This window comes from Artibeus jamaicensis, unplaced genomic scaffold, assembly GCF_021234435.1.
Source record: "Artibeus jamaicensis isolate MK-2021 breed Jamaican fruit bat unplaced genomic scaffold, CSHL_Jam_final contig_525, whole genome shotgun sequence".
NCBI classification, from domain to species: domain Eukaryota; kingdom Metazoa; phylum Chordata; class Mammalia; order Chiroptera; family Phyllostomidae; genus Artibeus; species Artibeus jamaicensis.
The window spans coordinates 3,405,867-3,433,318 of record NW_026521874.1 but is presented as its reverse complement, the minus strand read 5'-3'; the positions used below and the strand labels follow the sequence as shown (position 1 = coordinate 3,433,318).

The window sequence follows — 27,452 nt, the reverse complement described above, 5'->3', positions numbered from 1 at the left end:
TCAAAACTTGCCTCAATGATTAGGGGAGGCGGAGAGCTGGCGACACTGGCTGAACGTAATGTGCCACGCTAAACAGGAAAAAGAAGTCTCACCTCGGTGGCCAAACTGTCTCCAGCTCCCAACGCCTAACCATTGGCCTAGGCCTGTGACTTCAAGAAATTTGCCTCTACTTGTCAGGGGTTGGACTTTCCACTTTTATTTTTGTTTTTAACCTGCCCGGACCCTGCTTTATTTGATGAACAGGCCCCATTTGCGGGCTGCACAGATTATCCCTCCCCGCGGTCCTTAACATATTTCCAGAGGTCTCTAATGAAGATCCTGAGCTTAAGGACATATAAACCTGGTATTTCTTTACCCAGGTTGTTCTCTCCTGTTCTTTCTTCAAGCAGTTAGGAACCAAAACAGAAGGAGAAAGGAGAGACCAGCATAATTTAAGAGGCTGCCACCCACGTACACTGTGTACTGCAATGTTATTCCTCCGCGGGGCCGCACTCCCTCCAGCAACTTCTTCAACCGGGCGGTGCGCGCCGCAGTTCGCGCTCAGTCCGCCCGGAGCGCCCTACACAGGCCTCTCCATCAGGGACTCTATCCAGGTGGCCCCGTTCATCAGTTTGGTGGTGGCGATGACGTACTCCGTGCCTCCGTCTTCCAACTGGGACAGAAAGCGCAGGGCAGCGATTTCGGCGAAGGTCACGCCCCCGAGGAAGAAGACCAAGGTGACTCGGTTTTCTCCCGGCTGACCTAAAATTGAAACGTTTCAGAATTAAAAGTATTCATTAGCTTATCTTCCGGTTTTCTTAAGAAACTGCGTCGTTCGTAAGAGGAAAAAAAGTCCAGCGTGTCTTGCTCGGACAGTTCACGTGAAACTCAGGCACGTGATTTTGTTCTCAAGAGTTTTTCCTAACTACTGAGATCTCTGCTCCAAATCTGAAAACCGCTACCCCTGAGGGAACAGTGGGCTCCCGGGCTGACAATATACATGAGCAACTAACAGAAGGGCTAGATTGGACTCTGACTCCCCGGGACAAAGGACGCACTAACAGTGCACGGTGATCGGCAGGGCCCGGCCGCTGACTCACGTTTCTTCTGCAGTCCCGTGGGCAAGGGCTGCCGCTCCTCGAAGTGGGGCCCCGGGAGGATGCGGAGGACCTCCTCGATGCTGCGCCAGCCGGGCCGGGAGAGCAGCTGGGCCAGCCGCACGCTGAGAGGGGCGTAGCCGCTGTACACGTAGGAGATGTCCGTGGGGTTCTGCTCGGAGGGGAAAACGCCTGTAGGTGCAGAGCCTCAGAGCCACCTAACGGTGGCCTTTCAGTGACCCCAAATTATCTGTTTGAGACCAAACCACAAGCAACCCTCTGTACCTCAGCAGCCTCCGAAAGGCCACTCAAAGCATCTCTAGGTGAAGATGGAAATGTGTTAGTTTGGCAAGAAACTTCTTGGAGGGTAACTTGGCAATTCTACCTGTCCGCACTTACGGAGGGGCTGGCACCCCGGGGAGACCGGCCCAAGGCCCTGACAGCACTGCCACGTCCGAACCCGTGCAAGGCCGCTCCATAGCTGTTATAAAGAACTTTGAAACATGAAGTCAGTCGCAGGAGGGTCTGCAGGCTACAGAGTCCATGGTGGGGGGGGGGGCGGCGGGCCAGGTCAGGGAAGAGAGCCAGACAGACAGTGTACACCGTGTGACCTAGAAATTAAAGTCTCTATGGTTCAGGTGAGAAAAAAACAATCAACTTGGTTCCTGAGAGAGGAGACAGTTCAACTATTAGCCTTCACCCCATGAGGCAGCCTAATAAAACCAAGGGGACAGACGCCTCTTGTCCCTGTGTCCTCCCTGTCACTCAGCTGAAGGCTGGCTGTCCCTCTCCTTGCCCTCAGGCCTCCGCCGATTGCCCCCCCCATCTTTATGAAACTCTCCTCAAACTGCCCATTGTGAGAGCGCCTTACGTTTCCTGCCGGGATTCTGCCAGACAGAACACACAAACGCATTGCTTTTTCACAAACATCGGAAAATTGCTTTTAGAAAGCGAGTGGCTGTGCGGACCGGGCAGCGTGCGTTGTCACCATAGACGGTTCACCGGCAACGAGCCGGGCTGGCGTGGGGACGGTGCCTCACCTGCTCGTTGACGTCGTCCATCCAGAGGCGCAAGGTCTTCCGGAGGGTGGGGTAGCTGTTCCTGCCGCCCACCTGCGGCTTCAGCAGGCCGGCCTTCTCCAGGCTGTGCAAGGTCAGGATGTGCTCGTAGCCGTATGTCTGCAAGAGGGGTCGTCGGCCTGGACGTCAGACCAGGAGAAGGGCTTCTGCGACTTCCAAAACGGAGCACTTCCCATAAGGCCATCTGGTGCGCACTCCGGACATATCATTGTGGTCTGGGTAATCCCCACCCTGGGCACAGGGGACCCTCCTGTTCCTCACAACCAGACCAGCTCATTACTTCAGAGAGGGGCTTAAAATGCTTGGAGGCCACATTCGTGGGCCCCGCCTAAGGGAGCACCGAATCGGTTACAGTCGGCCCTCGGACCACACAGCTTTGCACTTCACGGGCCCGCTTCCGCAAGCCCCGTTTTCCGCACACACGCACAGCACTGTAGGGCGCTTTCTCCTCCTACTGGTTTCAACAACACTGTCTCTTCTCTAGTTTAGTTTACTGTGAGAACACAGTAGGCGGTACACAGAGCACACAGAACCTGTTAACTGACCACCATGGCATCGCTAAGGCGTCCAGTCTACAGTGGGCTGTTAGTGGTCAGGCTTCTGTGTGTGGGGGGGTGTCCAAAGTTACACGTGAAATTTCAACACCTGCGCTGCTCGAGGGCCGGCTGCACAGTATGTGTGTATGGGACACAGTCAGCCATAAAAACGGATGAGGCAGGTCCACACATCCTGATAAGAGCGGTGGTGAAGGGGGGGAGGGGCGGTAGGAGAGGGGGGAGGGGAGGTAAACAGAGACAGAAGGAGACTTGACTTGGGCCGGGGAACACGCAGTGCAGTACACGGACCACGTGTTACAGATCTGTACCCCCAAAACCTACACAACTGTGTTAACCAATGTCATCCCAATAAATTCAATTAAAAAGGATCTTGGATATATTCTTCAGGGCAAAAAAATATAATACCAAACTATTACGTAGACAGTTGATTTTATTTCTGTTAATAGTCGTTAGTAAATCACAGCCAGCCCTTCCACAATGTCTCCTCTGTGGGGCGCGTTCCTCTGTTCTGAGCACTTCACACGCACTGACTCGGTCTCCTTGGCACGGCCCCGCCACGTGGCACGATTACCTCTCTATCTCACAGAGAAGCGTGCACAAGCTGCCCAAGGTCACACAGTAACAACACAGCGGGGACTCGGGCCCAGCCGGTCTCGCCCCCAGACCATGCACGTAAATGTTCTTTTACGTAAGGACAGAAGGCGATGGGGAGCAGACAAAGCCAGTGCTGACCTTGGTCCTATCTGGGCAGGGAGCCGGGGAGGGGGTGGGGTGCAGGGAGGGGCACATTTTGCTCCATGTACTTCTGCCTTACGTGACGAGGATGTGTGTGGTGTTTGTGGAATTTTTAAAGGAACAAACCCCCCCAAATTGAGCAAACATTTAGTTTTAACAATAACGTATTTAACTGTGACTGGTAATAGCAAATAAACACTGCCTGAGACATTTGCAAACAGAGGGGGTAATTTTAAAAGTAAACACTGCTGGGCTTTCCCTTGCTATAAGGTAACGCAGGCTTGATGTACGTCAGTCTGCCGAGGAATCACGAGAACGTCACAGAGCCCCCTTCCTCCTTGGAATGCTGTCCGGTTCCGCGCGTGGGCACTAGACCCCGGTGCCTGACTGACCAGCTGAGTGACCACGGGGGAGACACGCAACCACTCTGTGCCTCAGCTTTACCACCCATAAAGCGGGGAGACTCAGGGGCTGTTGTGGGCGTCAAACGCACCCACGCCAACAGAGCTCTTCCCTGGGGACTGGCAGCCGGCAAATGCTCCACAGACTTGATGATGATAATGACGACGATGGTGATGACGCGAACACAGCACACAGTGACTGACACCACGGACAAGCCCTCCGGGTGTTAAAAAGTGTAAAGGACGGCGGAAACAGTGCACCAAAAAAGGCAGATTTGGGAAGTGTTTAAAAACAACAACAAAACTCTCCTCCCTTGGCGGGTCAGTCCTCCCCCACCACACTGACCTGGAGAACTTCCCGTCTGTAGTGATCCAGAACCTTCTGCTTGAGCCCGCTGTTGCACACAGACTGCAGGCAGATCAGGCGCAGCACCTTGACCAGAGGGTGCTTCTGGGCGATGCAGTCCTCGATGTAGCCGTTGACCTGCAGGCGGAGCACGGACAGACAGGTGTACGCCAGCCCGGGTCTGGGGACCGCCCAGATTTGGCACGCACGACGCTGCTTCGAGATCGGACACAGGAGCTCTGCGGGAGGGTGGCCCCTTCCCCACGTTCCCGAAGCCCCCCAGCCCCCGCCGCCCACCCAGTCACCAGGAGCACCAGGCCCTGAGGCCACGCGTCTGGACTCCCCTTCCCCTGGGCACCGTCTCCCGAGAGGCGTGCGTGGCCCAGTCCAGCCCCGCACAGCAGCAATTTACCAGTAACGGGACTGTTTCTAGACGGCGGACATTTTCAAAGGTTTAATAACGTTAAGTTTATTAACAGAGGTGAATGTGTGAAGAAATTCTTAGGCCACATCTCTCCGCATGCAAACGCCCTTGGCCGTCTACCATGGCGCTCACAGCTCCTCGACTTCAGGGGCTGGGCAGGCCTCGCTGCGTTGCAGAGAGGGCCCTCCACAGCGTGAGGGTGACTGTCTGCCACTCAATAAAACGTGCACTGTCACACTCTGCATTTGCTCTTAAAAAAAGCAAGACGCCGGAGCCAAAACCACCGCTTTTCTCCCTACAGCCTCGTGTCTCTAAGCAGCCACGACTCCTGTGACAGCGTCACCCTTCAGGTACCTTGTCAGTGTCTATCCCAGACATGAACTCCTGCTCCACCGTCAGCTTATCGAAGAAGTCTTCAGAGGCTGAAATGTGATTAGGAAATCTGCAACTCAGAAATTCAATAAACGTCCGTTTATTTGAGCAGATGCTTTTACAAACAGAGCGCAGTGAAAGGGGTGAGACATGCCGAAAAGCAAGACGCGAAAGGCAGAAACAGCCCCCACCTCCACTCACGTCCTGGAAAAGCACGGCCAGCCCGCAGCCCTGTGCTCCCGCCACACGGAGATGCGGCCGGCCCCGTCCCCACCCCCGGGGCCATCCTCACGGCTCAAAGACAGATCCCCAAAACTTTGCCTCCGTGTCACAGAAAAAAGCTCTTTTCCCCAGAGTATTTCATCATCAGATTCAACCCAGTTTCAACTGATTTCTGTTAACAGGGGAAGGACCCGACTTGCCGGCACTGCCCTGTATGGAAGATTCGGAGTGTACTCCATAATCCAGGGCCCCGAATGAACTGCTATGCAGCTTTTAGGGCCTGCGTTTTAATGAATAAACTTGCCTCCGGCTTCCTATACTCCATCCTATACACGCTCACCACATGCCAGCTACCGATTCTGCAGAAAGGTCAAGTGAAAAGCAGAAATGGAAACAAGCGTCACGCTGCTCTAATTACATAACCCTGAACAACAGGAAAAAATACTAGACTGAAAAATTCACCGCCGCCTGTTCCAGTGGCAAGTCTACGGAAGAACTGTTTCTCTTACTGATGTTTCAAAGATTCTATCCTATGATTACATCATTGTAACAACGAAAAGAAATGTGTTAACCGCAGATGGCACATGTTTAACTGTGAACCTCTGTGCACTGAACTAACAGGGAGGAATCAGAGCGCTACTGACGACCAGACCGACCTCACGACCCCGAGGAGACCCCGCGGACACTCACTCGTGACGTCTTTGATTAACTCTGCGATGGAGGTGTGGTTCGCCAGCGAGCCCCGCGCCGCCTGCATGTGGGGCAGCTGGGACACGAACTGCTTGATCTCCCCCACTGTCTTGGCGTTGTGACGTTCCTGAAGCGAGCAGAAGCGTCGAGAAGGGGAGACACTTTAGGGGCTCTGTTCTCCGCGTATCTCAGGGGCGTTTAGTTTGTTTTAATGTGACCGGAAGCATGAAGACAAGTAAGTCAGGCCTCATCCAGATCCAATATCACAAGGAAAAACAGAGAAGGTACGTTCGCCACGCCTGTTCGTGGCATTAGGACGTCCGCGGTTTTCTCTCCCGAGGCCCCGGCTCATGCTGTGAACAGTATTTTGTGGGCATCTGGGTGTTTGTGGGGGCGGTACTGGGTAAGCCGCAAACATTTCGGAGGAAAACGCTAAACTGAAAATGTATGTTAAGAGGGGAACATAAACATCAGAAAGTTCCCTCTATAAGAAGAAAAAATCCGTTCTTCCTACTGAACCTCAAACTCGAATTGTCCATGAACAAAGTGAACTTCGCTTAGCGGTGAGAAAATGTTTTTTTTCCCCACAAAACTGAGTTGTTTAGACCAAATAATTTCAGAAATGTGAAAATCAATGAATGAATATAATTTCTAAGAAAAAAAGAAATCTGGAAATATAGACTCAGTGGAAAACTAGTTTTCAAAAATTTTCCAAGTTTCTGTTTGTGAAGTCCAACTACTCAGCTCATCACCTCGCTGATTTCCAACGTGTCCAAAACCAGCTTAACCGAGAACCGAACAGGGACAGGGCGGGAGGCAGCACGGGGGTGATAACGAAGGCTGGGGCTCTGGGGACCTCGCTGTCATTATCGCCCAGCATGTCTGCAGGGGTCCCCTTCAAGGATGTGTTGGCCAAACTTGGCTTTCTCACCCCAAACTGCAAGTTCTATCACAGAGGATTTTTTATTTACAGTACAGCTGGCTCCCTCTTAGGGAAAGTAGGAAATAAGGAAAAAGAAGGGAAAACAAATGTTTCTGACAAAAGGGGGTCAAGCGCAAACACCGTCCCGAGCCCCCATAAAAGGCCTTTTCTCACGGGCCTGGGAGACAGCTAAAAGGAGACCCGGTGGCCCAGTAGGGGAGCGGGCGGTGCCCAATGACGCAAAGACACCACCGGGCTGAGGCTCGGCCCGGGGCCGGACCTGTGGGCGGCCCCCCTCCCCGGTGGCGGGCAGTCCAGCCTGGGGCAGGCGCAGCAGGAGGACGGCGGAGCCGGCTCACCTCGAAGGCCGCCGAGATCACCTTGGCTTTCTTGCTCAGCACGGAGCCCACCGCGTTGAAGTTCTTGTCCCGGATCTCGGCGTACAGCTCCTCCGCGGAATTCAGCTGCAGCTTTTTGGCTTCCGTGGGAAGGTCCTTTCCGCCGTCGCCCTGCTTCTTGGGCGCAAACTTCTCTGGAGGTAACTTCACGTAACCTGGGCAACGTGGAGGGAACGGGCACCCGTAGGCGTTTTCTGGGAGAACCACTCAGGGGCCGGGGCACGAGGCAGCATCCCCCACTCAGGACAGATGTGGGCCACTGTCACCAGAAAACCGTGCACGGCGCTGAGGTTTTGATTCTCCCATGATCAAAGTACATTCTGATCACAAACAACTAAATCAGGACTCCTACTTAAGTTTTCTCCAATGCTAACAAACAAACACTGTATGGGCTCGAACCAAACCACACGCGTCTGTGACCCCTGACTAACAATCTGTGGAGACTAAACCCCTGCGTCCATGGAGGGTCCCCGACCCCCGAGTCAGCCTCGCCCCTAGATTCCCGTCCCTGCCGTGTTCTCTGCTTTAGCCGGCCGGCCGCCTCCATTCCCTGCGCTGCCTGGCTGCCTGTCCATCACCCCCTTTCCAACCCCTCCTTGCGGCCACCTCTCCAAGAGCTTTCCTGCACAGCTGCCGGCCCGAGGACCTGTCCTCTCCAAACTGCAGTGTCACCTGTAGCTAACCCTGGGCCTCTGCTCACAGGGGACAGGCGCAGTCCTCCCCTGCACGTCCTGCCGGCCCCTGTGACCCACAGCCTGCTCCGACGCTGCTTACCTCTAGTGTCTAAGTCAAAGGCAGGATTTTTATATTCTTAATTATATGCAAAGAAAGCACCTTAAAAAAATGGCCTTCTGGATGTTTTTATCAGGTGACCTATTGGTAAAAACAGATGGCGCTTTACTCACTGTTCTGAATGCCGTAAATTTCATCAATGAGTCCTTCGTACGTAAGCTGAGTGGCGAGAGGTGTTAATAAATCCACGTTTCGGTCGAGCAACAAAAGATTATCAAAAACAGGAAATATTGAATTTTGGCTTCCTGTAAACTCTCTCTTCATCCTGATCATCATATTGGCCACTTGCTGGAAATAGAAACATTGGATCAGGCGGGACCCTCCTGGGAATTAGCCGATTTTAATATTCAGCTAAAAACAGACAATCTGACAAGTAGAGAAAACCCGTGGACAGCGAGGCTGGTGGGAGGCCCGCAGCTGCAGGAAAGCCTGCTCTGCCCCCGAGCGTTCTGGCGCTCAGACCGCTGCTCCTGTATTTCTGTTCCCGCCTGCTTTTGTTATTCCAGCCGTTCTGTTCTGCAACCGCCTTGAACTCGAACTAGTGAACCCCGAGCCACCGCTGCCAGGGCACGGCGAGGTTCTTGCGAGCTCTGGGCAGATGGGACCTGGTTTCACGTGGGCATTTGAAGACTCTTTGTAGAGCAGACACTGGTGACGCAGGGACATCAAACCTGCAGCCAACAGCCCCATCGCTCACGCCCGAGTGAGGCTGACCGAACACTCAGGCACTAGACAGCACGTCGGCACTGCCCTTGGGGGCTGTTTTAACAGCAAAATCACCAACAAGGAGCGCAAAATGCAAAAATCGGTGGCGTTGAGTAGTGGGTGGCCCCATGCAGTGGCAGAAAGGACACTGTTTACAGTAGGAACTGCAAGGAGAGCCGAGCATCGCGTTGCTCAGTTCGGCCACCCGCAAGCACGCCGGGCACCTCAAATTCTTGCTGCTCGGGGCAAGTCCACAGACCACGCAGAGAGATTTGGGGTTATGAATACATTTTAGCAAGTAGGCGAATTCCCAAATAAAAATGACTGATGGGGCTTGTTTGTAAATGGCTTCCCACTCCTGCCCCATGTTAGGGTGAAGGGGGCCCCTCCTTCACCTCCAGACGCTCGTTACTCACCCGTGCGCACTCCCCTTTCCCGAAGATCTGGGGGATGGTCCCGTACAGAGCCTGCAGGGTCATCAGCCCCTTGGCCGCGTGGTAGAGGCTGGTCTGGTCGCTGTCCAGGTAGCACTCCTGCAGGGAGGAAGGGCCGGTTACCGTCAGGCCACGGTCACCGGGGTGCCCACCTCTGTCTGGCACCAGGACTCGGGAGTGGGTAAGACGGTTTCCACCTCCCTGGGGATGCAGGAGGTGGGGCCCAAGTTCCTTTTAAAAAGCTGCTGTGTGGCACTTTAGGCCACGAGGCCAAAAGCTCAGCTATCAGGGTACAGCTGTGAAAGCAACTGTCCTGGGGCAGAACCTTCTGGAAGAAAAGTGTTCGCCAGGCATGCCAGTTCTTAGTTTACCAGCTCTTGCACGAATTACTGATGAATAAAGCCTTACACGGCTTCTCTCATTGGCTCTGGTGAGTGTAAACTTTGGTGGGACATTTCAGGGGGGCCACAGGCCAACATGCACAAATGGACGTATTCTGTGACCCCCCCAAGTCCCAGATGACCACACGAAAGGACACTCTGCATTCTCACAGGCACGAGGCAGGTTTTCACATGCACCGACAGCCGTAACAGCATGAGAAAGGGAAAAGGATGGCTGAACATCTTTAAGGTATACTCTGGTTCTTGGAAACTGTATTTTACTTTGCAAAATATACAAAGTGTATTTTGTTAAGTGTACAAAAATATACTTTTTTTTTGCATTGTAAAACAGCTAAAAAGATACACACAGACCGGCGAGAAGGGAGAGAGGGAAGTGATCAGCTCGGACCGTGGAGGGTAAGGGCGCGGGTTCTGGGCTCAGGGGCGCCGATCCGACCCCACCCGGCCGCCGTCGCCCCCCAGCCGGCCCTAGGCAGCGAGACTCCCTCTCTGGGCCTCAGCAGATTTCTCGGCGAAAGGGAGCACATTGCACACAACGCGAGGACTCAGTGAGAAAAACGCTCATCAGCGAAGCTTAATGTTTAGCGCCTGAAACATGTTTGGTGCTTAATAAATGTGAGCTTTGACAGGAAATTAGCTGCATGTTTTACAACCACCATTCCCTCACTAATGGGTCTCTGGAGCCAGGAGGGAGGGGACCAGGATGGCCGAGGGGTCAAGGAAGAGAAGGTGGCTGGCTCTTCCAAGTCCGCGTAGCTCATGGATTCACTGGGTACGACAGGCCAAAACCGGGAATGGCTGTGGACGTACTTCCTGCCAAAATTACCTAATGCTCCTCGCTGGAGCAGAGATAAGAAAAAGTTCAAGAGCCCTGGCTGGTGTGGCTCAATGGATTGAGCGCTGGCCTGTGATCCAAACAACCATGGTTTGATTCCCAGTCAGGGCATATGCCTGGGTTGCAGGCCAGGTCCCCAGCAGGGGACACACAAGAGGCAACCATACATTGATGTTTCTCTCCCTCTCTCCTGCCCTTCCCCTCTCTCTAAAAACAAATAAAATCTTTAAAAATAAATACACATAACTTTTGACCTTGCAAAGTTATTTTTTAAACTGTCTTTCCAAAGGTCATGGATTTTGTACACGCTGGTTTTTACACATATGAACTGAGGTCACACTACACTTAGCAGCGTCAACGAGCGTCGGCCGGGCCGCACTCCAGTCCCCGCGTCTCGTGCGGTACAGGGATGGAGACGGTCCTCACCGCCTCCCGAAAGCACAGGCAGCTGCCGGGCGCCTCCAGGCCCCAGGCGCGCTGTTTGAGAACCACGCAAGTAAGCGAACCGCAGCTCCATCGGAAATCAGGTTGGAACGGACCGCGCGGCAGAACTACTGGTGTTACCATCCAGGCAAATGCTTCATTTCTAAACAGAACCCTTAAGTGAGCGTACAAAGCCCAGGGCCTGACGATCTGAGCCGAAAATAACTCCGCGCTTCCTCGCAAGTCCCTGATGAAACCAACAGGAGCTCGCTCCTGCACAGGTTCCGTCAAGCCCGGACAAGTCTTCCGCAGCTGCCAGCAGCTCACACTCATTCTGCGGACGTGAATTAACTGTGTGTGAGGACACCACTGCAGACACGTGTGATGTATCAGCGCCGTCGCTGGAGGAGACTCAATGCAAGCAAACCCATGGGGAGCGTGGCAGGACAGAAGAGCCCCGAAACTCTGTGTTACCGGATGAGCCACTCACGCCGCTGAGCTCTGCCCAAGTTAACGCTCCCGGCGGTGACCACTGTTACAACACGCTGGGGGACAAAAGGTCTCACATGCTGTTCTGCAGGACAGCTGTGCTTTTTAACAGTTCTAGTCTCCGGTTGGGCACTGCCTCACGGACGGAGGGGTCACAGGTTCGATTCCCCGTAGGGGCGCGTGCCCAGGTTGCAGGCCAGGTCCCCAGCAGGAGACATTCGAGAGGCAGCCAATTGATGTTCCTCCCACACATTGATGTTTCTCTCCCTCTTTCTCCCTCTCTTCCCCTCTCTCTAAAAATAAATGTAACAAAAATTTTTTTAAAGTGGGAGGGTATGAACTGTAGCTGCACAAACTATTTGTGGGGCGTTAAAGTTCCCAGTCTCTGGAAAACAGGCCGGCACCTCCTCACGATGGGAAACTCGGAGTTCAACCACGGAGCCCGGCAACTCCACTCGTGGGTGCGTCTGCGAGAAATGAAAACACGCCCACACACGCCCTGCGTGACTGTTCGCAGCGTCACCACAGACGGAAGGCCATCAGTCGTCCACCGCAGATAAACGACAAACAGAACGTTGGATGTCATTCCAATGGAACACTATTGGGCAATAAAAATCGAAGTAGTGATACATGCTATAACATGCTGTGACGTAGATGAACCTTGAAAACATGATGCCAGAAAAGAAGGCAGACACGAAAGACCACATGTTCTAAGGTTCACTGATAAGGCACTTCGAGGATCGGCAGGGCCACGTGGTCTGCAGTGGACAAGCGCTGCCAGTGGCCGGCGTGGGGGGTCGGGGGAGGCTGCTAACGGCAGCGGGTTTCCTTGGGGACAACACAAATGTCCTAGAATCAGACAGCAGCCACAGTGGCGCAGTGGCGCAGCTCTGTGAGGACACTGAGGACTGCTGAACTGCACGCTTACTGAGGCGGCATTTTTGCTGTGTGAATTATGCTTTAATAAAAGCATTACTAAAAGATTTAACTCCCTTACCACTGAAAACATCCACATGATAAAAGATATCACAACTGAAGTTAAAAGACAAGCCACACACTACAGAAAATAGTTGCAGTTTTTTAAAAGATTTTTATTTATTATTTTATTTTTAGAGAGGGGGGAGGGAAGGAGAAAGAGAGGGAGAGAGACACCAAAGTGTGGTTGCCTCTTGTGCGCCCCCTACTGGGGACCTGGCCCACAACCCAGGCGTGTGCCCTGAGTGGGGATCGGGCTGGTGACCCTTTGGTTTGCAGGCCTGTTCTCAATCCACTGAGCTACACCAGCCAGGGCAATACTTGCAGCTTTTATAAGCCATAATGGTTAAGTATCTAGAATATACGAGTATAGAGAATTCCTCAAACAGAAAAAATGGGCAAACAAAATGAACAAGCACTTTGCAATTCGCTGAAAAGAAACATCTTAAACATTAGCACACCTATGGAAAAGCTTGGCTTTCCAGTAACCAAGGAAATGCACATTAAAACAACAGCCTTGACACCGTCGCCCTCGAAAACAGCCAAAGTTCAAGTCTAATGTTAAAACGCCAAACTTACTTTGAAGGCGCCCTCCGATTCCATGGACAACAGGTCCCCGTCAAAGGGGATGAGGTCCAGGCTGTACTCCTCCCTGTGGATGAAGGAGCCCAGAACGCCCAGGTCCTTCAGCCGCTGCTCGCACAGCAGGCTTCGCCGGGGCACGAACAGAATGTGGAAGTCCCTCGCCGGGCCCCGCCTGTCTTCGCTGCAAAAGGAGTGCCAATGGTCAGCTAGGCACTCTCCGGGGTCACAGGCTGTGCTGCTTCTGTTACTCCCAGAGCCCAGCCCTATGCCAGGTACACAGCAGGCACTAAATAAATGCAGGCGGCTTAAAGACACCAGTATTGACTTTCAGACCCACGTTGCTGCAGTTGCTTTGTTTTTTTCCTCCCTGACGGGAAAGGGGCATCGATCCCCAGACGAATTCATAATGCATTTTCTAGCTTCCTCTTAAACTATTTATGGAACATTAAAGCTCTCAGGTTTATTGTAACAGGATATCTGTGCCTTCCTGACAACAAATGGCTCTTTAAACCAAACCAATGCAGCAATATAGAGTCTTAAATTAAAGCAGAAGAGCATTCCTGACTCCCACCTCTACTCTCCTGATGGGTGAACTTCCCAAAATAGCGCATTTGCTTTTAAGGCTTTTGGGGCCACATCAATCAACTGCACCGCAGAGCACAGGCTGGGCCGGGACAACTTCCTCTGCATAGGGATGCACCATTAAACTGTACTCCACTCTGACTTACTCTGCTTATGAGAGTCAAGCACACACTATATCCAGTATATTGAAAAGACCATCATTAGAGGTTTTTCTTCTTAATTAGGGTCCCTGTATGGATACAGGTCCAAACAGTCCGCTGTCCTAAAACAACAGGGTTACACGATGACCCTGCTCTCCAACTGTTGGAACAGGTTCAGGTTTCTCACCCCCCTCTTATCCTTTCGCACCTGCCCCAGTTTCCATGACCACCTTCCAAGGCACCGGCAAGAGAATGGAGTTGCAACGAGGGGGCTTGGCCTCTTAACACCACCCGAAGGGCCAACCTCTTGTGGACCCAACACAAGCTCTGAGAAATACCTGAGCACATTTTCAGCGATTATATCCATGAGTTCTAGCCTGGGTCTGACAAAAAAAATAATATTCTTCACGTCAGCTGCCGGCAAACGACTTCCCTTCAGGGTGAACATTTTTTCCACTTCGTGCTCCTGGAAAACACGTGCCCAAGAGGTCAACAAGGACCCCGCCTTTGCCCATCACGTCCAGACTCAGTGGTCGCACACTCCCAGTCAAATGCACTTAATATTGAACTATCCAAACTTGGATTCTCTGAAGCCAGACGTACAAAGCCCCAAGTTTCAGGATAAAGCCACAGTTCACTGCATGGGAATTCCTGTGACCCTCACATGATGAATTATCAGAGATACCAGGTCATGGTCACCTAAAGCAATGCTGGTAATTTCCCTGAGATTAGAGTCAGTATAGCCTTGAAGGCCAAAGGAGCACTGTACACAAACTGTTACTCACAAACGAGTGTCAGTGTTTAGAAAGGCCAAACGAGGAAATGTACAAATCCTACTATGACTGCTGAAGCGCAGAATCATTAATGCCCGCATAAAACCCGACCAGCTCATTTACCTTCAGCAGTGAGTACTGTGCAATCAGTCCAAATGGTCCTGTGAGGTATTCATCCCACACAATGGCCTGTAAGAGGAGAGAAGCATTCTCTTATTGCGGGTAATTTCAGGAATCTCCACAACAGCAATGGAAAACAGCAGTCACACATAGTAGGGACCATCTGCTTCCAACTCTGAATTAACACACATTTTTAATAGATTCTGCCCACATCCACATCCTGCGGGCCTAGAGAAAAATTTCAAAGGCAAGCGATGCCACTGCTGGGTCAAGGGGAAGTTCAGACTTCACCCCCATCCTCAATGGAGGGAAGCAACTGTGCTTCGCTGTGTGTCTCTGATTAGACTGAACCATCTGTTAACGGCCAATGGCAACGGTTCCATCTAGCATTGCATATATAAGTATCGTATCATCCAATGACATAAAATTAAAACCTCTAAGGTAGGTGTTACAAATTTTACTTTGACAGAAGAAGAAATTTTAAAAGGCTCACAAAATTTAAGTAACATAGTCCTGGCTGGTGTAGCTCCATGGACTGAGCACGGGCCTGAGAACCAAAGTGCTGCTGGTTTGATTCCCAGTCAGGGCACATGCCTGGGTTGCAGGCCAGTTTCCAGAGAGGGTGTGCAAAAGGCAACCACACTGATGTTTCACTTCCCCTCTCTCTCCCTCCGTTCCCCTCCCTCTCCCTCCCTTCCCCTCTCTAAAAATAAATAAAACAAAAAAACCCGTAAGTAACATGTTCAGCATAAGGGAGCCAGGCCTCCAACATAAGGACTTAACACCCCACAGGCCACTGCTCGGAGCCCCCGGAGCCTGTGTACTGCTTGAGTCCAGGGTCGTTTCTTTTTCTTTGGTCAGATGTTTTTGTTGAGATAACTGTAGGTGACGTTTTGTTTTAAGAAATAATGCAGAGAGACCCCTGGGGCACTTCACCCACTTTCCCAATGGAAAGGTTTTATAAAACCAGGCTACAGCATCGCAGTCAGGATGTTGAGTTGATCCAACCCAGGATCTTGTACCGATTTCAGCACCATTTCTACAGCTTGAACTGGGGTTGGCCTGCTTTCTTCTTACCTCAGTGGCTGCTAGCGCCCACTCTACCTCTGGGGTTTCTAGTCTTTCCAAGACATCAGTCCGGAGTTCCCTCAGTTCTCCTTCTCTGTTCAGAGTGTACTGCCAGTTATTTAGGGGGACTAAGAAATCCTAAGGGGAGAGGCCGGGGTAAGGGTAGGGTTAGGGTTAGGCCCTGATCTGCCGTTTCCCCTAGAAGTTGAACGGATGCGTTTGGATTGGGAGGAAAAGGTGGGCGGCGGGGAAAGATGGCGGCGCCCTCCGTGGTGAGCTGGGTGCTTGTAAACGTCTAACAGGAGAAAGTGTTATTTTAGAAGGTAACTACAACTTCTCTCTAATTCGTGCGAGCAGCGAGTTAAGGTGTTGGTGCTTCAGAGACTCGCCAAGGCAAGAGTTGTAACGACACGTGTGATCACTGCAATGAATGACACCATCCCCCTACCGGGCCCGGTGTCCCAGGGGGCGGCGGTCCTGCCCCTCTGGACCTGAAGAGCACTTTGACACAAGCTGGTTCACAGGGTCTGAGACGCCACTGTGGCTCATTCAGCGGCCACAGTACAATGCGCTGCCACGCAGACTCCGTGCTGTCTGTCCCAGGTCCCACCAGCGAGCCCCTCTCCCCGCCCCACGGGTCCCGCCTGGACCAGGAACCTCAGACGCCTGGCGCTCTGGCGGTCGCACGGGATGAGGCCAGGCCGGACGGGGTTCGAGGGCGCTGTCTCCACCGCCGTCCCTCACCTTGCTTCCCGCGCACTTGTCCAGGAATTCGCGCAGTTCCCGGCGCACCGCCTCTCGCAGCACGTTCAAGTTCACTCGGCCGTAAGACAGGTGCGCCGCCATCTTTCCCCGCCGCCCACCTTTTCCTCCCAATCCAAACGCGTCCGTTCAACTTCTAGGCGAGGCCAATGATGGCAGTCACGTGACAGTAGGTTCACGTGACCAAGGCCGCCAGCTGCTCGCAAACCCGGAAACCCGAATCGGCAGGCGTCCGCTGCTAGAAGCGGCCCCAGCGCCACCTTTTGCTTCCGCTGACGCTACGTCAGTCCCGGGCTCTTTGGGCACTGAGAATTGAGTTGCATTTAAAAGCGGAGACAGAATCCTGTTCGCTCCGTTTAAATGTAAAAGATCGCCACTTTCTTCTTAGCAGCAAGAGTACCCGCTGTAAAATGGTAGTTGGAAGCTAAAGGTGAATGGAAACTTTTAAATTACAGCAATCAAAAAGGTCCTTCGCTTTGCTCTTGTGGTTTGTGGGCTAAAATTTACAAAAATAGCCAGGGTCTGGAGGAACCTTGAATGACTCGTTTAGCTCTTCCTAGTAGACTTTTACTTTATTTCACGCAAATACTATCCGATGTGGAATCCGGGTCTCCCCACTTACATCAATGAAATTCACGTTACCTTGTGAGTTGTGGCTATCGCAGAATAGCGTAATTTACATAAAGAGCTTTTCAACGTGCCTGGGAGTTAATTGCTCAGAAAATACTGTTTTAGGATGATCTATGCGTTTCAATACTTGGGGGTAGAAATCGGCTATTTGGGATCTGGTGAGAGGATTGAAAACATTTGGTCTTGGAGTGCAAGGTCTTTTGTGCTCTTTGTTAAGAAGACTCGATAAGCAATTACCACGCAGTCTGAAGAAGCAAAGAGTGGACTTGGGGGATTGTTAGAAAGACGATCGTACATATATGCATACTTCCACTCTCAATTTCATGATCCATCCAAGACATTAGGTTTTAAAATAACTTGTTTCCATTCATGCAGACTGTCCCACGCCCTGCTGCTCAACCTGTATCACAAATTCTTCTCACCCGTGTGGGTCTTTTGCTCAACAGAGTGTGTCTCTTTTTTTAGCACGCAAATGCTCAGAACAAATGCTAAGCAAGTGATGACAAGTTGAATGAGGGTGCCACCTACTGGGAGAGGAAAAATGCCCCAGGCTAGCCAAATCGCAGCAGCCAGAGGTAAACTAGCAAGACCAGGGAGATCAGCTATCACCCTCAGGCAGGAGCAGGGTGCCAGATGGTCAACAGAGGGGTTTTACGTGGAAACAATGTGTGTGGAGAGTTTGCTATCCTGATGTATTTGCCCCATAAATAATGCAGTTGTTTTGCACTGAGTCTTTTTACCTTTTTTGAGCTGTAATTGACATGTAACATTGCATTAGCTTTCGGTGTACAGCATGACTTACGTATGCAATGTGCAATGACCACAGTAAGTTTAATTCGTAATCCGAGTTCTTCAATCCTCCGAGGTCAATACTACAAGCAAATACTACTGTCAGGGTGGCATTTCAGTAACAGTAACATTCTTGTTCAACTAACCGGTGACTTTGCTTCAGAAATGTCTGCCTCCGGGTAAGTCTGTGCCCATCAGATAGGTGTTTGCGTCCGTCATTATTTAGGGAAATACTGCAGCAACTTTCAGAGTTTCTCCCTCAGACTCTGAGGATCAGTAAATGGTGCTACATGGTGCCAGCCATGTCTGTCTGGTAATACGGGGTGGCATAGTGATGGATAACTACCACAGGTATTTATTTTATGCTTTATTTTATTGTATGAATACTCTATTTATAGGCTGCTTTGAGATAAGAAGGATATACCCAATTTCTTAAAGTTGTTTCTCAACAAGACTGCAGTAGAACTTGCTGTTTGGATCTACAGGGCTGGCTCATTTGAAGAAAAACCATTATGACAAATAAACCTGAGAAGAATATCAGTTACTACCACTGTGCAAAAGAGAATAACCATTTATTAAAGTAGCTACAGAACATCTGTTTGCTCAAATTTTAATACTGATTTACATATTGTTTGTGAAACAATTCCTATTATGTTTATAACCAGAAAATTTCATCCAATTACAGATTTTTCACTTGTCAAACAGTTAATAATCTTGAGGGGAAAATACATCAGAGGCATATATACAATTATAGAAGTTCTTATTATACATGTAGCATGGAAGATACATCTTATTTTTTACATCTTCTAGAAGACATTCAAATCAAGATAAATAGGTCCAGACTGGCTGATAAACTTGTGGAGGCTGAGGTCCTTCATTTAATTTTTTTGTGATAAGAAAATCCAAAATTATTAATGTTGACTTTCTCATCATACATTCATCTAAAGACGGTAAAAACAACTTGTAGATTGCAGATTGGTTAGTGTGGGTGTTGTATAGTGGTTTATCATCTAGTTACTTGACTGCAGGGGGAATCTACTGGAGAAGGAAGGAATCTGCATTTATTTCTATCTGACAAAGAAAACGAAAACCAAAGAAAAGATGCTTCTAACTCTGTGTGATGCTCTTTCTGGCCCAGCCCATTATGTCCTGATGAACCCTCTAAATGTTTTCTTTTTCATAAAGGTAAAAGTCTGAAAAGAAAGACACACTGTGTATGCTTTTTCCCAAAATAGAGATTTTTTAAAAAATATATACATATAATATATAGAAGCTGAAATTATGTAAAACCAACAAAACACCACAGTGAGGAAGTGGGTGCAGCGTCTGGATTACAGAACGCCCCACAGCAGCTCGGGGGCGCGGCCGCCCCCACCTGTCCCATGATTTCGTGATCACACCCAGGTGTCGCCAAGCCGGAGCGAAGGCACCACTGACGGCAGGCAGTGCAAAGAGCTCAGGTACTTCTTCGATTAAGAATAAAATACTTTATAAACGAGTAGATGAAAATGCAAAATGGCACATCTTTTCAACTCATTCCAGTGTCAAAGCTCAACCCAAAGACCTAAATATACAAATGCAGCCTGAAGAGATTTTAGTGCAAACATGAAGAGTAACGGCATAACTTACTTAAATAAGGTACTGGGAGGAAGGGGCTGTCCTACGAGGTCTCCCTCGGGAGGACACGAGTGACGGCCTCTGGTGCATTGTTTTGCTCAAACTTCAAGGTCAGGATGACAACGTCGGAGGTGAAAACTCACCTACTAAGTGTTTAGTTATTTATTATTCTAACTTGTAAGGGGAAACTAAAAGCGATTTGTTGAGGATCAAAATATTTTGTTAGATCTGTAGATGGGGCTCAAAAATAACGTGCGTTCTCCTGAAGTCCGCACATGCAATGCTGGTGTTTGGCTGCCTAGACGCCGGGGCGCCCGCGGGAGCCGGGCTCTCGGCCTGCGGCTTCGTCAGAAGGTCTCGTCGTCGTGGCAGTTGGTGGCCCAGTGCCCGAACACCTCGCAGATTTCACAGTACGGGCGCTCCTCGCCTCGGCTGCCGTGGTGTGTGGAGTGGGGTGGGTCCTCGGACATCTGTGCCTGGGTGGGGCAATCCTCCGTGTCGTGGAGATCAAAGCAGTCACATATGTCACAGAAGAGGCGAGGCGGCTTCTTGGACTGCCTCTCCTGGTCATCACTGCGGATATGAATGTGTGGAATCAGAAACCCATCGCTGCCCTGGCTGGTGTAGCTCAGTGGATTGAGCGCGGGCCTGCGAACCAGGCAGTCGCGGTTTGAGTCCCAGTCAGGGCACATGCCTGGGTTGCAGGCTGGTTCCCTGCAGGCCAGTTCCCAGCAGGGGATGCATGAGAAGCAACCATACATTGATGTTTCTCTCCCTCTCTCCTTCCCTTCCCCTCTAAAGATAAATAAATAAAAATCTTAAAAAAAAAAAAAAAAAGAAAAAAGAAACCCATCACTATCATTGGACAGTCAAGGGGCGGTATCACTTGTAAAAAATAAAAAGCGAGAGTTATGGCCACATCTGGGAGCCTCGAGAGTAGCTACCACCGTTTACATGAACATTTTCAGGCCAAGCCCCTGGTAGTGCGTATCACTCTCTCGCCAGATTTACAGAAATGGATTTACAGCCCAGTAACCACCGAGCAATTGTTTCTCCAAGCCCTGGAGGACCCGACTTGAAGAACATAGTTTATTCCGATAGAGCGAAGGTTCTGATCAGCACTGCTCTGTGTGAAATACCTGTCGTAATTGTTTAGGTCGTCACCGTTCCCGTTCAGGGCTGCCTCTGACATCATCTCCACCTTCATCTTGAGGTCTTGATTCTTCCTCTGAAGGTCCACTATTACTGAATTCAGGAAGTCAATCTAATGTGTTAGAAGAAGAAGAGAACCAGATGTGTAAACCGCCTGAAGCGCGTACGGCGGGCTGTCTAGCAGTCACCGACGCACACTGTCTGCTCCAGCTGCGAGGGGGCTGCACATCGCAGGGGCCGACACTGGTCGTTACGGAACCTGTGTTTTATACACACACAGAACATTTCACAGAAACCCTGCTGGACTAGTCCATGACTTAGGGTCCGCAGATTGGACCAAGGGCAGGGAAATTCTCCTCACCCCAGTCACTGATTGGTCATGGCGGGACAGTGAGTGAGCCTTTGGAGATGGAGGCATCTGAAAGAGGGGCCCCGAGCTCAGTCTGTGCCCAGAAGCCACAGGGGGGAAGAGTGATGGGCCCACGTCCCTGGCAGTGGGGCAGCGGAAACGGGGAGGAAAGGTTCTTGTCCTAACATTTGCTTTCAAACCAAGGGCAATTTCATTCAAAGACAAAAAGTTTCTTCCCTCTTCTACCAATAATAAAAAGGTCTTATTTCTCTAACCAATGAAAACATCCCTCTTCACAGTATTGAAAAAACGTGTATGAGGGTACAGACATCCACAGATCGTGTGGTTTTGAAAGAAGTAGTCGGCCTTTTTCGCCAGCCGGGGCACCCTGGGGAACACAGCTAGCGAGCGATCGCAGCTTTGTGGCTCTCTGAGGACCAGCCCTGCCCACAAGGACAGCAGGGCCGCTGACCACGCCCTCTCAGTTCTGAAACTGCATTTGCCGAGACCCTATCACGGTAGGAGCTCCGTTTCGGAAGAAGAAAAAGGCACAAAACGGATGTAAGTCGAGTGGGAGGCCACACGTACGCACATGCACGCACATCACGCACCCGCAAATTAGGAAACATAAAACAAACCATTTGCTGATTGGAAGAAAAGCGTTGGCAGCGGCAGATGAAGCAAACGGAAGCAGAAAGGAAAGGGGGAGAAAGAAAAAACACTGTTAATGAAGTTGAAGGTTATCAGACACACACACCTAAGCAGACAGCGCTAACCAGGGTCAGGTAGTACGCCTGCTGAATCCTTTCCCGCCTTTCAAAGGAGACGGCAAGCAAACCGCCAACGCCCTGAGCTTTTATTTACAAGTGAAACGTGGCTCTTGTGCCTGGGACTTTCCAACGGGATAAACAGATCCAAATATCATTAAAATCAAAGATGGGTACTTCTTGCCTGTGAGCTGTTATATTTCCAAATAGAGAATACTTCGTCTCTCTAGGACCTCATTTGTAGAACTAGGGCTGTTTTGTTACTTTTGGCTGTAGGGAAGTTTTCCAGAACCCTGCATTTTTAAGGGACAGCAATTCTACTTGCAGGAATTTATTCCAAAGAAATGGTATGACATCTGCAAAGTGACAGATGTCCAAAACGAGCCATCTCAGCGTTGTTCACAGTGCCCCGAGGAGACCAGAAACATCCCGAGTGTCATATCAGGGACAGAGAACCAATTACATGGAGGTGTGTCTGCAACATGGAACACCATACAGCTGTGAACAAGACCTGTGCACATCACTGTATGCAACATGCCATCACCTACGTAAAGAAAGGGGAAAGTCTTGGCTTATGTGCACATTCCAAAAAATTCCTGAAACTATTTTTTTTACAAAGACACTAATAACAGTGATGACCTGTTCGGAGGGCTGGGAACCGACTGGGAGAGAAAGGTCTGGAGGGAGACTTATTGTAACTGTTGATACCTCTCACACTGCTTAGTATTGAGACCGTATTACCTGTTCAAAAGATGAAATGATTTTTTAAAGAGCGAGGAAGCAAAGCGAAAGGGGGCACCTCACCTGACTCTCCTGGGCCCGCTCGTCCTCCTCCGCCTGCGTGTCAGTATTGCCTTATGGTAAAACACAAGAGAAAAGGGGGAGGGGTTTGGAAAACCTGCCATCTTTTTCCTCGTTATCATAGAGAGGGTCAGCGCTAGAAACTCATTTTCAGTGGAATTCCCAGCTGTGCCTCTTCGAGAACACGTTTGTGAGCTCCTGTCCCCTACCCAGACGCCCAAGGGACCCACCCGGGGCTGGCCTGAGCCCTGCGGGTATTCTCTCTGGGGCGGGCTCTCTGCTGCGTAAGGATAGCTGTCCTGTTCACCCAAATTTAAGGAGGCAGGGACCACCTCTGTTCTCCTTCAAGGGGGCACCCCTGGAGCCCACAAATGCACTGAGGTGGCAGCCACATCTTCTGCCTCGTTTCTGGCAACACCCCAGACCATGGGGAGGCCCAGAGTAGGATACCAGGCGCACCCCTGTGCACGGACCTAGGTCATGCCCGGCCCTCGTCTGAGTCAGCAGTGGGAGAGCCCGGGGCAGAAGGGCCAGCTGGGGCGGTGTGTCAGCTGCCTTCCACCTCGGCCAGAAATGGACCCTTTGCTGGGACCAGCAGGCGCCACGGGGTCAGGAAGGAGTGCCACGCAGGCAGCGTCTTACCTGAGGAGCTGCTGAGCTGCCTCCTGTTTTCTTTGAGTTGAAGCTCCAAGTTCTTTACTTTGAGCTCCAGCTTCACCTTGTCGGACTCCAGAGACTGCACCACGGAGTGCAGGGACTTGGCGGAGGCGTTCTCTCCCCGGAGCGCGGTCACCTGAAACACAGCGGGTGGGCTCAGGCTGCGGGCAGCCTGGAGCAGGCCGCGCATGCGCCCTTGCGCCACGGAGGGTCCCCTACCTCATTCCTCAGCCTCTCCAGCTCCGCGTCCTTCTCTGTGAGTAAGGCACTAGTAATACTGATGGATTTCTGCAAGGAAGCCTTTTCTTCATCGGTGTCTTTTAATAACTTGGATTCCCTAAAAGACCAAAGAGTCAAAAATTCCAGAAATCAACCGAGAGTGACCGGTGCACAACCATCTTAGAACAAACAGGCAATTAACTTGAGTTAATGTAAAGAAAAAAAAGTCTACAGCGGGGAAGTTTTATAGGGGGCTGAGGCTATTATGTGTCTAAATTGGACTTGAAATTTTACTTACTGTGAAGGCAGAGTAAGTTTACTATGCATAGACATGCCAGAATCTGCATATCATTGTGTCCATTTGAATTTAAAGAAACAAGTTAATAACTTCGGAAGATGTACAATTAAAAAAAAAAGACTGTTGCACCCCCAAAGAATTCTTTTAAATATCTACCCAGCTGAATTCTGTTACTTCTTGAATAAACTAGTACCAAGCAGTAACAACAATTAAAATACACGCATGCAAAGCGATTATACGGATGTCATGCAGAGCGGTTTTATGCTGGAAATATCGATGGGTTCTCACTAAGTTCAGTAACTTTTAGCAAGTTCCAAGAATTTGTTTTCGAGATCTTATGGGCCAAAACAGTAGCGAATACTATTACTATTCAGACGGAAGGACTCTCACTTTCCATCCGCGGGACCTGAAGAGGACATTGAATTGCTCACAGAGGTGAAAGGCCGGAACAGAAAAGTTAAAGCGGATTTCCAGGTACAGAATGGCAGCGTGGGCTGTCTGGAGGGAGGGCTGAGCCCTGGGTTCCTGTTCTCAGCCCCGCTCAGCGCTCGGTTTCCGGCAGAGGGAGGGGCCAGGCCTTTGATGAGAGGGAAACACTTATCTCGGAGGCAAGGGAGTGGGAAAAGAAAGGGGAAGGGGAGACAGGATCCGGGCGAGCCGCAGCAGGTACAGCCCGAAAGGGCTGATGGCAGAGTGTTGACGTGTGCGTGCATTTACTTAAACTTTTGTTGTAAGAATCGCATGCGTGTGAAAGTGCCATGGCCATGGTCACCAACGAGGAAAGGCTGACGATGGTCACAGATGGGAAGAGACTACGGAGCGTGACATCTGTGCGATGTGGTTTCCTGGCTTGGATCCCGGAAGAGGAAAGGGCATCGGTGGGAAAACCGGGGCACCCGAATAATGTTCAGAGTTGAGGCTTGTAGAGTAGGTACCAGTGTCCCTTCCTAAGTTCTGACAGATGTACCAGGGAAGGAAAGGGGTCCACATTAAGGGGGTTCTGGGGGAAGGGTACGTGGGACCACTCTGAACTGTCTTTGCAATTTTCTGTGAATCTGTAACTTTAAAATAGTGCTTTAAAAAAACTGCATTTTAAAATGCAGTGTGAAATAAGAGGAAAAAGACCTGGTATCGCAAGGACACTTTGGGAAAAACTAAGCTGGAGAAAATTTTCCTGGCTGGCCCTCAGGCCACACAGCCTAAAAACACTTTAATGCAGCTGATCATCAGTGAGAATTCGGAAACTCGACGACAAGCCAAATCGCTCCCTGTTCTGTGAGGGGTGGGTGGGTGGGTGGGTGCGGAACATGTGGTTTGGTCTGTTCCAGAACCAACAGAGAGAGTCGGAGACCGAGGCCCAGGTTAGAAATGGCAGAATGGATGTCTGGTTAGTGAGACCCAAGATATCCGGCACACGAATTACAGAATTCTCGTGACTCATGGTGAACCGAAGTTCTACGCAAAGATAAAATATAAGTGTTGTATTCGTCTCATTGTGCGGCTTACACTCACACTGCAGAATGATAAGTAGTAAGAAAAGAATCCAAGACTTACAGAAATTTCTTGAATTCAACACCCAAGCATTATTTGCACCCCGAACAGGGAGCGGGCATTGGTGATGGTGAGTCACTGAGTAACACTTTGCTACGAAACAGGATCTTGCTTAGATTGAAACAAAAACAAAGGTTTTATCGGAAGAAATACATGAGCACTTCTTCCCCCTGGAAAGGAAGCATCTGATGTCATCGAGGTTCAGTAGAGCTTGGGCTCCTGAAGCTTCTACTGAACTTGCTTGGTGGTTTGTTGTAAAACCTTTTTCAAGAGCTTCAACTGTGATAAATCCCAGTCAAATCTGAGTGTTACTCTAAATGTTTTTACTGAAAAACACCAGGATTTGGGGTCGCTGAGCAGACCTGGATTCTTCCAGCGTCAGGACTCTACGTAGCCGTGATGGCACAGAGACCTGGTGTCAGGGATCCCAGCCGGCAGGAGGCGGGAGGTCGGGGCATCTTTATCTGCTTATCGTCACATACACACAACCTCTTGGCAAGGCCGCTTTCCAAGAAGAGGGCTAGCAAGACATTTCTTGTACAGGTTACCATAAGACACGTGGTTAGGAAAAGGCTGTGACCTGTGACAAACGCTAGGACACACAGATGCTGACAGCTCATCTCTGGGACAAACCTGCACTGCTGGCTCCTGAGGCCACTTCTAAGCCCTGACCCCACTGTGCAGACCAAGAGGGGCTGCGTTAAACCACGCCTGCCAACGTCACTGGCACGAGTCGCAAACCACACCGACAGGCGGCCTGTGTTACTTGGAAGCCACGCTGACTGGAGTGACTGGTGTCACTCAACATTCCCAAAAGGGAAGGTGAATGTCACATGAACGAAGGGCCAGAGGGACCAGCAGCCTTCCCCCGCGGGAGCGTGCTACCCAGATTCTTTCCTTACTACTTGCGTGAGAAATAAATTCTAGTAATGAAGCAAATACCTTAAGGTGTTACTAGGCAAGCTTTAAAAATGCAAGGGAACAAGAACCGAGTGTCAGAGACATGGCAGAGACGCAAATCTGTCAGAACCAAGTGGGCACTGGAGATCTGTGTTGTGTAAAGATAACGTGTGTGCGTGTGCATGTGTGTGTATGTGGATACTGCTGAGAGTATGTTACAAAACAAAAGCAAGACACGGAAGGACAGAGGCAGCCAAAAATATATACGACAACTTGGTTTACTAAAAATATATGAGATTTATTTATTATAACGTGGAGAGACTTTCTTCAGCCTTACCATGAAAGACACACAGACAGAGCAAAGGAAGCAAGAGCAGGGAGGGAAAAGAGAGGCTGAGATGAGCATTGGTCGGCAGTGGGAGCTCGGAGACAGTTGGGTGGCCGGCTGCCCGCGGGGCGAAGGGGCCGGAGCAGCACGGCGTCTGCGGGATGGGCCCGCCACCCCCTCTTCAGTGGGATGGCAACCTTGCGCTCACACTAACAGAATTAGCTCTGACTCCAAAAAGGCCACACCTAAGGTTTTTCTCTCTGAAGTCCCTTTCTTGACATGGAAGAGCCCAGGGCAGGAGGGAAGCCAAAGGACTCCCTGGTCAGCAGCGGGCTCTGGGGTCTGAGGGACCGGCCTCTCCAGGGTGACGGCTGCAGACGCCACAGGAGCGGTCGCCGCAGGAGGGCTCTGCCTGACCTGACATCCCGGAACCCTCGTGGGACGGGGCCTGTCCACCTGGGAGACCAGTTTTCCAAAGAAATGGCTATATTTTTACGAGAAAAACCCCTAATAGCTGTTGCTTGCAATTCAATCTTTAGATACACACACACAAAAAGCCCAAAACAAAAACAAAAAAACAAAAACCACATTGCAATACAGGGGACATTACTAATTTCTTAACGGTAAGTAGCTTCATCCCATAGTTAGGAGTAAGTTCTGCACTTCAATATAATGACTGTTGGAATAAGCAATTACATGCTTTCTTGATTACGTCTATTCAACTGTCACTTTTAAATTAAACTGTCAACTAAGATCTCAGTTCTCTATGATTTAAATGCTTTCTAGACTTTTAAATTAAGAGCACAGCAAGTTCTTTCTAGTACTCTATGCTGAACTAACTACTGCACACACGGCCCTACCTACCGACCCTTTACCAAACTGACTCTGGAAGGCATTTAAGGGCCCAAATCATCAGCTCCAATAAATACTTTCATTCAGATTTCTGAGACAGACACAACTTCCCATGAGGGTTAATTAACAATTCGACAAGAAAAAAGAGCTGTAAATGTGAAAATCTAGATTAAAAACATTTTTTCACTTCCAGAAAAAACTACGGTCTTTGTCTGCATTTACGGATAACAAAGAGT

At 50.4% G+C, this 27,452-nt stretch overlaps 2 protein-coding genes across 2 annotated transcripts in view; both read right to left on the bottom strand.

Moving 5' to 3' along the window:
- Positions 1-180: 180 nt before the first annotated feature.
- Positions 181-16,455, bottom strand: VPS33A (VPS33A core subunit of CORVET and HOPS complexes). Its single transcript, XM_037161060.2, has 13 exons — positions 16,289-16,455; positions 14,480-14,545; positions 13,922-14,049; positions 12,856-13,042; positions 9,136-9,252; positions 8,128-8,302; positions 7,184-7,377; positions 5,903-6,029; positions 4,973-5,040; positions 4,195-4,332; positions 2,117-2,254; positions 1,080-1,248; positions 181-741 (listed from the first exon to the last, which is right to left on the bottom strand). Exons 1-13 carry the CDS (start codon positions 16,388-16,390, stop codon positions 560-562), a joined length of 1,791 nt encoding a protein of 596 aa, XP_037016955.1. The 5' UTR covers positions 16,391-16,455; the 3' UTR covers positions 181-559.
- Positions 16,456-18,276: 1,821 nt separating this feature from the next.
- Positions 18,277-27,452, bottom strand: part of CLIP1 (CAP-Gly domain containing linker protein 1) — an 89,509-nt gene continuing 80,333 nt past the window's right edge. Inside the window, exons 21-25 of the mRNA XM_053669949.1 lie at positions 23,288-23,405; positions 23,054-23,204; positions 22,415-22,464; positions 20,482-20,606; positions 18,277-19,915 (exon numbers count right to left, since the gene is read on the bottom strand). Coding sequence (XP_053525924.1) covers positions 19,690-19,915; positions 20,482-20,606; positions 22,415-22,464; positions 23,054-23,204; positions 23,288-23,405 — 670 coding nt within the window. The 3' untranslated portion in view covers positions 18,277-19,689. The remainder of the gene's footprint in view (positions 19,916-20,481; positions 20,607-22,414; positions 22,465-23,053; positions 23,205-23,287; positions 23,406-27,452) is intronic.